The 12,915-nt window shown below is 38.9% G+C and overlaps 1 protein-coding gene across 3 annotated transcripts in view; it reads right to left on the reverse strand.

Annotated features, from left to right (window-relative positions):
• Positions 1 to 12,915, reverse strand: part of coro1ca (coronin, actin binding protein, 1Ca) — a 34,955-nt gene that overhangs the window by 12,593 nt on the left and 9,447 nt on the right. For all 3 annotated transcript variants that reach the window (XM_086173584.1, XM_086173585.1, XM_086173586.1), the window contains exon 2: positions 10,388 to 10,584. In XM_086173584.1, coding sequence (XP_086029710.1) covers positions 10,388 to 10,584 — 197 coding nt within the window. The remainder of the gene's footprint in view (positions 1 to 10,387; positions 10,585 to 12,915) is intronic.

Consider the following 12,915-nt stretch of genomic DNA (forward strand, 5'->3'; position numbering starts at 1 on the left):
AAATTAAAAAAAAATAAACAGAGAAGGAGCACTGATTATGAAAGATCACAGAGAAGGTCAGAACAGTAGATCCAAAGGACCAGTCACCACAGTTTTTTTTTTTTTTTTTAAGAGCTTTTCCCGTCTACCACTTAGGGACAATGAGTTTGAACTAAGTGGTTTTTTTTTTTTTTACTTTTAATTAACTACATGTCCTACTCCATGTTTTGAGACAATTGCCGGTTTGGAAACTTGTCAGTTTAAGACATTGACAGTTTGTGTGTCATGATCAGGTTTAACATTGCCTTCATGGATAGCTTTCTATTTGGTCCATACAATTCTTCAATGGCTAAAAATCGGTCTGTCACTGGACAATGTGATACTTTATAATCTCACATACATACATGCATACATACGTGAGTGTCTGTGTGTGTGTGCATATACATGCAATCACCTGACTGACACAGTAGAGCTGTGACACATACTCCAACTTCAACTTTGGTGATCAAAGTCTTGAGTATGTGAGAATGGACCATGTGCACGCCGTATATGAAAATCACAAGATCTTGTCCAAACCTCATTCTGACTCACAAACAAACCCTGAAATCTACTCTGAAGCTGCATGTCGAGAGAGCAGACTTCGATACTACTCTCAGGTTCTTTGGGGCATGATCCAATTTCAGATAACTTACCGATAAAGATGACAATGTCATCTCCTCTACCTTTCTAGATAAACGCTGAGTTTTAAATCCTGATGCATCAGATCACTGATAAAAAGTTATGCAACATTGTATTTGACCAGATTTTCCGTGCAAAGAATTCATGCTACCTGGAAAAGGATGTCAAGCTAAGGACACACAAAGAGCAAATAAAGCTGGAGGACAGACTGGCAAAACTGCTCGAAATACTTTCAAAAGCTTAAAAAGATAAAATGTTTATTTGAAATTAGAGAGGGAAAATAAACAAGAAGTTGTTGCACAAAATTAGAAGCCTGTAAATATTAATATGCTATGCAAATAGAAGAGTGAGTTATGCTATTTGCGTCCTCACTAAAGTGTGGCTGGCAAACATGAGAATGATTTACTTAACTGCAATTATTCATACGGATCACTTCTCTGCATTTCGCCAGCTCAGACATGCCAGTATGACTCCTTTATTGGGATCTGCATCAAGACATTTCCCCAAACTTGTAAAAAAGACAAATAATCTCGAGGAGTTAATTTCTGAATGTATTCATTCATTGTGTGTAAGTATGGCTACCGATGATCTTTGAAGCAACAATAAAGACTGAGTGTGCAACCTTCTGATCTAATGGGCAGAGAAGAGCAGCCACAGAGTTTGACCAGGCAAACGTTCTTCACATTCCACACTTTTGCCCCAGGCAGCTATGGTATGGGTATGACTAATGAGAGCAAGAGGGCTGCTAGGGTGTCAAATGTAGCACCCTTTGAGGCATTAATGGTGTTTGTGTCTGATAGACATGAGAAGGAATTCCTGGGTATGAGCAGCAAAAATCAAGTGCTTCAAGCCCACAAAAACACAAAGAGAATAGAATTTATATGAGTGAGATCACTGCAGTGGTTAGTACTGCTAATCAACAGTTTGACAAGATAATATTCATAAAAATAAATAGAAAACTGGCTTTGGCGCACACAAGCGAACGTGTATTAACTTGAGCAGAAGTTCATGTATTTCAGCTCCCACTGACAAGCTGAGTAAGATGTCAGTCATGAGGATACATCTAGGAGTCACTGCATTGTTACATTGTATAAAGCAGACAATCCAGGCAAGAACTGGAACTTCTGCATTGTTAGTTGGTGATAGGGAGCTCATTTATGATTCAGACTGAACTCTGATATGAACAGATTAGAATAAGAACAACTTTATTAATCCCGAAGGAAATTGCTGTAAGATTAGCACTGGCCTTTTGAGGTTATGATCAAGATTTTTTTCTTAAAACACATGAGAATACTTGTTACAATTTTCAGTAGTGCTATCATATAGTTCTTAAATGTAGTGGTGGGAAAGTAAATTTTTAGTGACATGGAAAAGTGTCAGGTCTCTGGGATGAGGGTGAATGAAGAGAAAAATGAATGAATAGTTGCAGAATTAACCTACCATGAGAACTGTAATTTAAGCTGATTACAAACACTCATTTCCTTGTCCAAGTGATATTTGACAGTAAATGTTATTTGACGGTAAACTACTGAACAGTGCATAATCAGATATTACAATCCAAAGCTAGCAGTGTTCGGCAGCACAATTACCTGCAATTGTAATTGGGATCGCAGAGTGGAAATAGTTCAGATTTCATCTGGAGACCCTTGGAATTTCTCTTTTTCCTTTTTTGCAGCAGCAGTAGTTATTTTACAATTCAAGATGTCCCACGCAACACAGCCAAATAAATGAATGAATAGTAAGGGAGTACACATGAGGTTGGAAAATGAATTGAAACACTCTTCTTTCCTTTGGGATCTAATGTCAATTACAAGCATTGCTATATTTTAATATTGGCATAGAATACATTTTGTTATGGTGAAATTTTAAAGTTATTTCACTTTGACTAAGTTTTATGAACCCCCTGAACTCCCTTCCCTGCAACACCAACTAAGAAATAGTTGGCTCTAGAACTATCCGCTGGCCTAGCTTTAAGATTCAATAAATAAGCATTTTTGATAGCATATAATGAAGGGGAAAAAAAAGGTATGTTATGTTTAATGGTATAATTTTCAGTCTTGATGCTTTGGGTATGTGGTGAAACCGGCTGCATTAAACACAGAGACCACAGCAGTGGTTGAAGCAGTGAAGCATAAAGATGTTGAAACCAGAGGCTTTCAACTGCCTTGTTCTTGGTGAATATCTATAGAGGTAAAATAAAATGCTGCAGTATATTACCTCAAGTAATGCGCTTGTGAGATACTTTGACTCGTCTTAGTCTCAGTGGGATATTGAATTTTCAAAATGACTCGTCTATATGACTGCTTTGGTTACTGTGTAAAATACACAAGATAGCAGAATATAGCACATTTTTTAAGATTGATGATGATCTCTTTAAAATATTGTGCAAATTTTTTTTAACCTATTTCAATTATAGTGTTACTTTTAATTGGGTAAATGTACATGAATGGTTTTTAAGCATGTAATGCTGGTGAGGGTGGCCAGACAGAAGACATTACTGGTACATTTATTCAAATTGCTGTTATTACCTTCTATGAACTAGGGCTGCATGTTTAGCTTTCTTGCAAACTTTATGCCAAACCATTGATATCAAATTTGTATCTTTAGATTTATGAAAACCTATTAAAGAGGTATAACTAAAAGAGTCTCAGACAATGTCCTTTTGTGTTCCATTTCTATTCTTCAGAGTTATTGATCAGTCAGACATTGGAAATACTGCATATACATTTCTTTTAGTCAAAGCTTACTCCACACACCCACACATAGATGGTCAGAGGAGAGCACTTTAAGAATGTTGATGCAAAAAGCCTGGTTAGAGATCCTGTGTCTTAGTCGATCTGTGATACTTGCGGCCAATTTGAGACCAAGTCCAAGGATGTTGTTTGTTTAAAAAAATATATTGAATATGATCCACGGTCAAAGTGAAGGCCAAAAATAATCTGATTTATAAACCAGTACATTGGCAAGACATTTTCCCTTAATATATCACGGTCTGCTTAAAAATGTGTGCACATGAATTAGCCTCACATTCCACCCTCTACACACCCACAATCAACCATAGATGGTCAGCGCAGAGGACTTTAAGAATGTTGACGCGTGAACGTAGACCTGCTGATCCAGGAGTTTCAGCCAATCAGGGCAATCAATTATAATGAAATAAAAATGATGAAGAGGGGGAAAAAAAAAAAACCACACACTATATCACAAAGGTTGACTATGAAGAAATTATGCTTAAAGTTGTGAGATGCAGTTTCAGGGCTTAAAATATTAATAGCAAACAATTTTACAACTTTTTTTTTTTTTTAAACTAATGCTACCTTGGGGTTTCTTAGCACCGTGTTCTAGCAGGATAAAGATATGTGGTGTGTTGATTGTGTGAGAACAAACAAAAGTCTAAGCCTTTCGATAATGGTCAAAATTTTGTGTGCAGGAGTAAATGATGTGCCGGGTGAATGGAGAAGGCTGAGACGGCCTGCCCCGGATGAATCTCTTGTAAGCAGACTTTTTCTTGACTGCACAGTTAGGACTGCTGTGGCAGTTGAAAAAAGAACTGTAGGCCCATACAATAAAATTACTAAGGTTTGTATAAATTGCAATTTTGTTATGGGACTGGGTGTATATTTGACATTACAACTGATAGTCTACATAATTCAGATACAATACTGCAATCTCATCAGTGAGAAGGCATTTTAATTCAGAAGACATTTAACATAATGAACAGCTCACGCTCCCACCGGTTTAGACAAGGTCTGCTGCATCACCAATAGAGGGAGCTGCACAGTTTGACAGGACCAAGGTCTACCCATAAGTCCTTATTCTAAAGATGACCAACCTGCCACCAAGCTCTGCATTTCCTTAACAGACCGCCCAATGTTCTTTCCTTCACATTGTGCCTGTGTTAAATTACCTAAGACAATCGCATCACTCGGAAAAATACATCTGAGGTTTGGAACCGATTACAATTTAAGAATTGATAGAACAGATTGACGTTACAGTCGCAAACTTCCATATCAGTTCCCTGCCAGCGGGAAAACTAATTGGTGTCAGACTTTACTTGAGGTTTGCAGTATCTTTCAAAGATCTCTTCTTGACTGATAGGCAGTTATAGCGAACCTCAGCGACATTACACATTCAGCACATGAACAAAATGTGTCCTAACAAACAAACCCTGAGGAATAAGAAAATCCTTTCTAAGGCAACCCATTTTGGAAAGACTAAAAGATACTGGAGTAACAACAATATTGCCAATATATTGCCAAAAAGAGGGGGGGGGGGTTAAGCACTGTTTAAGAATTTAAAAATAAATGAATTAAAATAACTAAATCACCCACTCCAATAGTTCCTCAGCAGTTGAATGCCTCAAAAGTCTATAGCTATAATACAGGCATTGATATCCTCAGAGAGGAATGTTAGCCACCTACAAAAACAACCAGTTGCATAGCAACAAGTAAGGCTGCAGAAAATAGGAGTGAAACACAGATACAAGGCACAACAGTGATACAGAAAAATATGGAAGCGCAGTCCCTCAAGGCAAGACAGGACATTCTTTTCATTCACACACGAGGTCTGCACACTTCCTCTCTTCAATATAGGACTCAAACGTGGGCCTTCCGTGCATGTTGTCCAGTGGCGTTCAGTGGAAATTTCAATTTTTTCAAGTGTTTTTATCTGCCTGCTCGCTGAGAAAGAGCTGAGGCTATAGCAGCGGCAGCAGTCCTGTCATACCCGGAACTTACAAGATTTACAACCACTGAATGATCAGGGAGGAACAATAGAGACTATGGACTCTACACACAAGATGAAGAGTTAAACTAGATAAATCTTTACAGCTGTGATGTAAATAAATTCTTTGGTTATACTGGATTCCTACTGCATTGTTTGGGAAACTTGATAAGATTATAAATATGCAGAAAGTATTCAGATATACCATTTATGAAGAAAAAAAAAAAAGTTGTTAATCAACCATTTTAGGGACTATTTTGGCCATGCGCTAAAACAAATCCTTTTATACAATTCAAAGAGTTCTGTAATTTCATTATCGAGGCTCTACTCATTAGATAATCTCTGATGGATGGCTACAGTATTTCCGTCTACCAAGCAAACTGTTTTCCCAGCACCTGTCCCCTTGATAGTTATCAAATGAAGTAGTGTTGGGGGAGGGGGGGCGTAAATTAATAATAATAATAATGATAATATGTACAGTGAATTCTGAGCAGAGTTATTAAAGAGTTTATCTTTAAAATACATATAAAAGAAAATGCCTGTAAAACACAAAGCAGAACCGGTAGTTAGTACATAAAATATTTGATTCTAATAGGGAAAGAAAAAAAAAAAAAAAGACTGATACAGAAGGCATTTGACTTCAGTTTACTCATCTTGGCCGCCCTTTATATTTCGTCCTATCCCAGAATTCACATGTGTACTGACACTACACAAAGCAGCCAATAGCAGGGCAGGGAGGAAATGGTCTTGGAAGGCTGTCAGGCAGGGAGCAGATTTGACCATATATGGTCAAATCTGCATTCAGCAAGACTGAGCAGCAGAGGCAGCAAAAGCAGAGGAAAATGAGTAGTATAGAGGTTTTGGAACATAAACCGAACAAATTATTGGGGAAAAGACCCTTGTTATCATACATGAAAGTATCTTTGCGTGTTGAGACAGAGTGCAACTTAGTAGTTGAGCCCTGAATGTGAAACAGAATAGCAAAACTGTGTCACACTGCGCACACACCCAGGGATTACTAACAGCTAAGGTTGAGCACTGAATGAATGGTGCATTGAGGGAGGGAATCCAAATTAAACACAAACTCAACATCTGATTGTTCTGTTTGCACAGAGACAGTGTTTGAAGCTCTAACAGGGAACATGGCTTCCACATTAGGTAATACGCTATGTGGCATTAGGACTTTATTTGAGGTCAGCCTCAAACAGAAAGACAAAAAGTATACACTAGAGACGCAAACAGTTCACAGAACACTATGGAAAAGGAAGCTGCGAACACAAATTTGGAGAATTTTGATTTGATTATATAATATGATTCAGTTAAGGCTGTCTTACCAAATTCAATTATTGAACAAGATGTCTCTTTGCTTTCAGTCACACATATATATACATACCTCTGGATATATATATATATATATAAATATATATATGTGACGAGAGTGAGGGGACTTATCAGGAATGTTTCACTCGCTCCTGCATTCACTCACACAGCTTCCTTCATATGGAAATCAGGGAATAAATTAGCAGGCATCCAGCTAAGGAAGAGAAAGGGTGAGATTGAAAGGATGAGGGAAGGGAATGACATGTGTTGAGCTGGACATCTGATGCCCTCTCTATAAAGCCCTGTGTTCTTTACAGGAGGAAGCAACAATAGTGTGCTGAGTCACAGTGGCCTGCCACACTAACCTACTGAGTCACACAAAGAGACAGCTTCATCGGTTGACTATACTAAATCAGATTCAGACCTGGGGTCGTGTCACAGACCTAGCACCCCTCTGAACTCTCGAGACTTTGTTCAACACAAAAAAAAAAAAAAGGAGGAAAATATGCGAGGGCACTTGTAAATTCACCCTGATGATTCTCCCGGTTTTGTTCAAAATGAAACAGTACAGTCGCACACAGCGCAACTGCAAATGGGGGACTAGAGCATCCTCACACCTCCACCCCCCCTCCCCGGTGACAAAAGGCCTCACTAGGAGTAAGTGTAGAACAAAGGCCCTGAGCAGCTGGCTGCCCACAGCTACGACACAGGCAGATGGGTAAGCCAGACAGATGCACCCCTCACATTAAGGATGGGAAAGGGTGGGAGGTTGTGAGAGCTTAGTAGATGAACGACCTTGTAGTAAGAGGGAAAAAAGAAAAAAATAAACGGGGTGGAGGGCGCGGAGGGGAGTTTATCCAGCAGCAAGCAGAATCTTGGAAAAGCTCATAAATTATACAAGCAATCTCAACTTTGAAATATTAACCAATGAAAGCAGACCCGCTGTACAACTTTCTTGTTTATTAGTTGTACCATTTTCTTAAAGCTGTCAACAGTGTAGTACGTCATTCAGTTTATTCCAGAGGTCCTCAAGTGCAAGGAGGAACACTGTCATCTTTATCCACTGCAATGCGGTCTGGAAATACAGTTTGGAAGAACAGACTCGTCCCACTTTTGAAACCTCGATTACCAACAGAGAATACTTGAATTTCCAGATGGACCCGTTGTCACATAAAGCTTGGGTGAGGTTTCATAAAATGGCACAAATACCACTCATAAAAGTGAAAATAAAACAAGGAATGATCTGTGAATCAACAGTCTGAACTCATTGCTTAAGATGTCCTAAAAACCTAATACCGTCCGCAGTACTCCGCAGCTAAACCCTAAAGATCCAATGGTTCTGTTAATGCAGGGAACACTGATCTTGCTATTCTATTGTTAAAAGAAAATTAACTGGAAAATATCTCATAACATATAATACCATCACAATCCTTAGTTCCTCCCGTCAGAGATAAGAATATACATACTGAGGCAATAATAGTTGTGGTGATACAGTCTGGCAAGGGGGGGGGGGGGGGGGGGGGGGGATTAGTGCTTAAAACAAATTAAACTGTAAATCTAAAAGAGAATATTCAGCGTAAATATTTGGATAGCGGCGGGACTCTAAGCACGTTCTCTAAAACCAAACTCTGAACCACTCAGCCAAAGAGGCTTGTTAGCAAACTAGGTGCTGTAGTTAGTTATCCTGTTTAAAAGGTCTGGTGCAAATAGATGTCATTGTATTATAATTACATCAATTGTACACTCTATCTACTACTGCTGGCGTGCTCAAGAACTTTGCCATTTTTAGTGCTATCAGTACACACACACACACACACACACAACATTGCAAATCGCCAACACAACAGATAGAAATGTGGCTCTTAGATGGAAAAAAGTGAAAAATACTTCAATGAATCACAATTGTTGACATATTTAATTTACAAATAGTGCTGTTCAAGTGTTGCTATTTTGGCACAAAGTAATGCTCAACTTTCACCACACTCATTGTTGTATACAGTGAGTGAGGCTCATCTTAACTTTAAGCTTCACTGCCACCTTTGAATCGTCGATCTTTATCTTGCAACAATTTTCAACTAGGCATGGAGCCATTATGTACAAGTCCTGTTTTTTTGTAAAAGAAAAGTTTAGTGGGTTGAATACAATCCATTGATATTATGCATGCATATTTGGATTCTTTCCAAGTAAATGGAGAGAAGCGCACACATTCAAACTGATTAATTGCAGATTTCATATCAAATGAGCTTTTTATATTCTATCTCACTTGAGGAATTTGCCTGAAGCTTGCTCTGCACATAAGGATCTCAGTCTCTCAACTTTTAATTCAGTTGTGAAAGTTAACTTTGTTCAGCCGAGACACCATTACTGTGCTCAGATATAGTGAACAGAGACCAGTTCATTCTGACAGACGGAGCGGGCAGAAGGAGCGTCGCACTAGCCAACCTACAAGACAAACCATTGAACAGGGTGTCGAGAGGATTTGAGTATATGTGATGACACGCCAAGGGATCCAGCCTCCAATGCAAAATCAGTCTGACATGACAGGCAGCGTATTTGGGCATACAAGTTGCAGGGACAGACCAGATCTTATCGCTGTTACTCGGGGTCAGGACCTGTACACTTGTCAGCTACCTTACAAAAACAAAAAGCCTCCAATTCAGCACCCTCTTCCGTGGCTGTACTCATTCACTCTGAGGGAAACATGCTGAAGCCCCCTGTTGGATTAAAATTTAAAGACATCTTTTGGGTTCCAAAGAAGCTCCATTGTGAAAGCTGAATTGTGTAAGAAGAATGTATGTATTGACAAGGCTTCAAGGCTTCTTGTTTACAGCCAAACACGAGTTAGATGTGGGCTCGCCTCACCCAGGAGTGATTCAAGTTGAAGTGGAGTGCTTCCTTATATGGAGGTAAGATTCTGAAGACTCTTTGCTCCAGGGCTTTTGTGTAGTTTTTGTTGTACACATGAGGGCATGTTAACAGCGCGCTGGTAAACATTAATTCTGAGGTACACTGGTATGAAAACTCAGCAATTCTGCCACAACGAGGCACATTTGAAATGAAAATTACAGTTAAGAGGGAACAAGACTGAGTTCAACACGATCTATATTTTATGGGCAATGTTTAAACATTCGCAATAGCCTTAATGCGATCCTTCAGAAGAGTTTTCACTTATCTATAATGACACAAAGACCCAAAAAAATGTATCTGCATAAATAATCTGTAAAGACAACAAATGCATAAAACACAGATTACGTGCACAATGTCTTTCAAAACGTGAACTTTCAGTGCAATCCGGCCCTTTAATGAAAAACCAGTCTGTTAGTAAATAAAGCCATCATGATGTAAGATCATTCAGAAAATCATTACAAAAGATGTCCGACGGTTGGCTGGAGTGGAAAACCCTGAGCCGTCCCATCGGTGAGGTTTAATTTTTTCCCGTACCAGAGGAAAGCTGCGAGATCATCACATTCAAAAGGGTTTATCTAGGCATGAATCTGCACAGAGAAACAATAGAAATCCATTTAATCTAATAGCCCATTTGAAAATGACACAGGAGGATAATTCTGTGAAATGAGGTACAAAGAGAAAGCCAAATGCACTAAGTGATAGCAAAATTCAGCAAAAGAATGACAGGTAAATTATTCCAAAGGAATACTGTGGCAATAATCACTCACTGTTTTCAACTTACCTTGTGAAGAGGGAGAACGAGGAATGCACCACCACCACTGGCCTCAATAATAATGGCAACAAACTTGGGGTTAACTGCACAGAAGGAGCTGTCCCATGTCACCCTTGACACCCGTATATCATCGTAGCATTGATCGTTTTTCACCGCCTGGCCAAAGACATGACGGAATTTGCTCTGCCGTACAACTCGTCGCATATCTGTGAAAAGACAAAGAAGCGTCAGCCTGCTGCTCACCTTGAAGAACTTTGGTGAATGTGTTTGAAATCACACATTACACTCACTTGAAGGTGAAGGGCTTTGAAATTAACTGGCACAAGTACGGACCAAGACAGCTATTTCATAAATCTAAGACCTACCGTCCGTTGGAAAATGGAAAAGCCACTTCAAAAACAATTACCATTTATTTGACTGATAGCTTGTACTAATTTCCCCATCCAGTCCTCACCGTTTCATAACACAGAGATTCTTCATTCATCAACTCCAGGCACAGACACACAAGAATGTCCCTGTATAAAATATAAACTCTAGCATTTACCAACTACTCAAATGCTAAGTGTCCAATGGTCCTCTACTTTAATGTGTTATTGTGTTTCCAAATGTCATACTTTGTGCAATAAGCTGGGCTACATTGTTTACAACAACGTCAATAAGCAGCAGTACTAAAATGTAATATTCATACAATTTCAATTTCCTTGTATTCTTTTGGTCATTTCACTAGGTGAAGTCCTGTGGTACAGGTATTACCCTTTTTTGGAAAAAATAACAGATTGAGGTCATAAAGGTAATTCAAAATGGTTTGACGATGGTTGAAATGAAAGGTTTTTTTCCCCTTTTTACCCTCTAGTGTGCTATGTATTAAACATCCGTAGGACCTATTTTGTGCCACACAGTGAAAGAACTACTTCCAAAAGGAAAATATGACGTATCGAATAATAAAAAAAACAACTCTGCTGCTAGTTCAGCAAAAAAATCATTACCGTGACATGACTTTGCTGGAAGATAAGGGATTTCAAAATCATGCCCATTCAAAACCTACAAGACCCACTACTCAGCCTATAATAACACACCACTTCCAAAGATGATGGAAAACTGGACAGTTCCAAATAAATGACCAAAAACCCAAAGTCCAACCTAACCTCAATCTAAGCTCATCAAATCCTTTATTTTTAAACAGTACATGTTGGGACTCCCTGCCTGGAACACCTTCATGACTGAAGAGAGAGAAAGGGGTTAGAGAGATGTGTGTGGTGGGTTTTCAACAGGACGTGGATCACAAAAACAAGCAGGAAGCTCTTCCTGCAGGTCTGTGGAGTGACCACACAGTCCAGATCTTTTATAAAAACATTATTAGAACAACTTGTGTTTCATACAGGTTTTAAGCATGGTTGGTTTAAACAAACCAATGAAGACAAAAAGATTGAGACTTCAGAATACAACGGTAATGAAATACATTATCAAAGAAACAGTGTTGAAACCTTCACAACTGTTATATTCTAAAGCGATGATTGATACAATTACAAAAAAAAAAAAAAATCATGACAGTTAACCCTTATACCCATTTACTCTCAGTCCTGAAACTGCTGTAAAAAAAGAGGGTAGTGCCGATAAAGACGTTTTTTATCCTACATACGGCTGGATTTTGGCTGTCTAAATCTATTTCAGGGTCGTACATGAAAAGTATTCGTGTCTCCACAGGTTACGTCTTTCTCCACACATCTATCAACTCAGACACTGAGATGATCGTGATGTGAAAATGCCAGTGTTGGGCAACGATCTAACCGTCTCTGCTAGACAACATAGTGAGGCAGAGACACACCTTAGGGGATTCCTATCTCCTCAAGATTCATGGCTCACTGAACTGGCCCTTATTCAAGCAAAGAGACCAGAGATATATTGGGCTAATCACATGCCACGAGAGCCCTGTACCTTACTTCATCCTGAACCAATAGAGCTGACCCTGATGTGCAGAGACAGAAAGAGGGCCACGGACCCCGAGGAAATGACCGGCAGAAAAGTCTTAACACAATGGCCGTTTTCAGTAACCTACCCCGAACCATTTCATATCTCAAAATTCTGTTGGGGAAAAAAAAAGGTTATTTGGCAAATCAACAGCTCGATGTGTTACATGAATATAATTCATCAGGACAACATTCCAATATAACTTAACACTGATATTGCTGTACTTTTTATTAATTATGTACAGAGGGATAGAGTGCATAATTCTAATGCTGGAATTCAGGCCTGCTATACTTGAGGGGGAAAGACGTGCCCCGCATCTGAACTAAACAGACAGAGAGAGAACTGATAGGTGACCTTGATTAAACCTAGGTGGATTTTTTTTAATAATATGAATATAATAATTTAATAAAACACCACTACAACTTAAAAAAAAAACTCTTGGAAAGTAAAGTTTTACAACTTGTGAGATGTTTGTCCCAAAATTCACGCAAGTAACTGAGCAACTGAGTCAGTTAGGCCTACAGAAGGAAGAGGTGTGACAAGAGTCAAGTCATGATTTGAGTTTGAGA

This window comes from Fistularia commersonii, chromosome 26 (genome assembly GCF_037954325.1).
Source record: "Fistularia commersonii isolate RoL2024-O1a breed Wild chromosome 26, RoL_Fcom_v1.0, whole genome shotgun sequence".
Classification (NCBI taxonomy): Eukaryota; Metazoa; Chordata; class Actinopteri; order Syngnathiformes; family Fistulariidae; genus Fistularia; species Fistularia commersonii.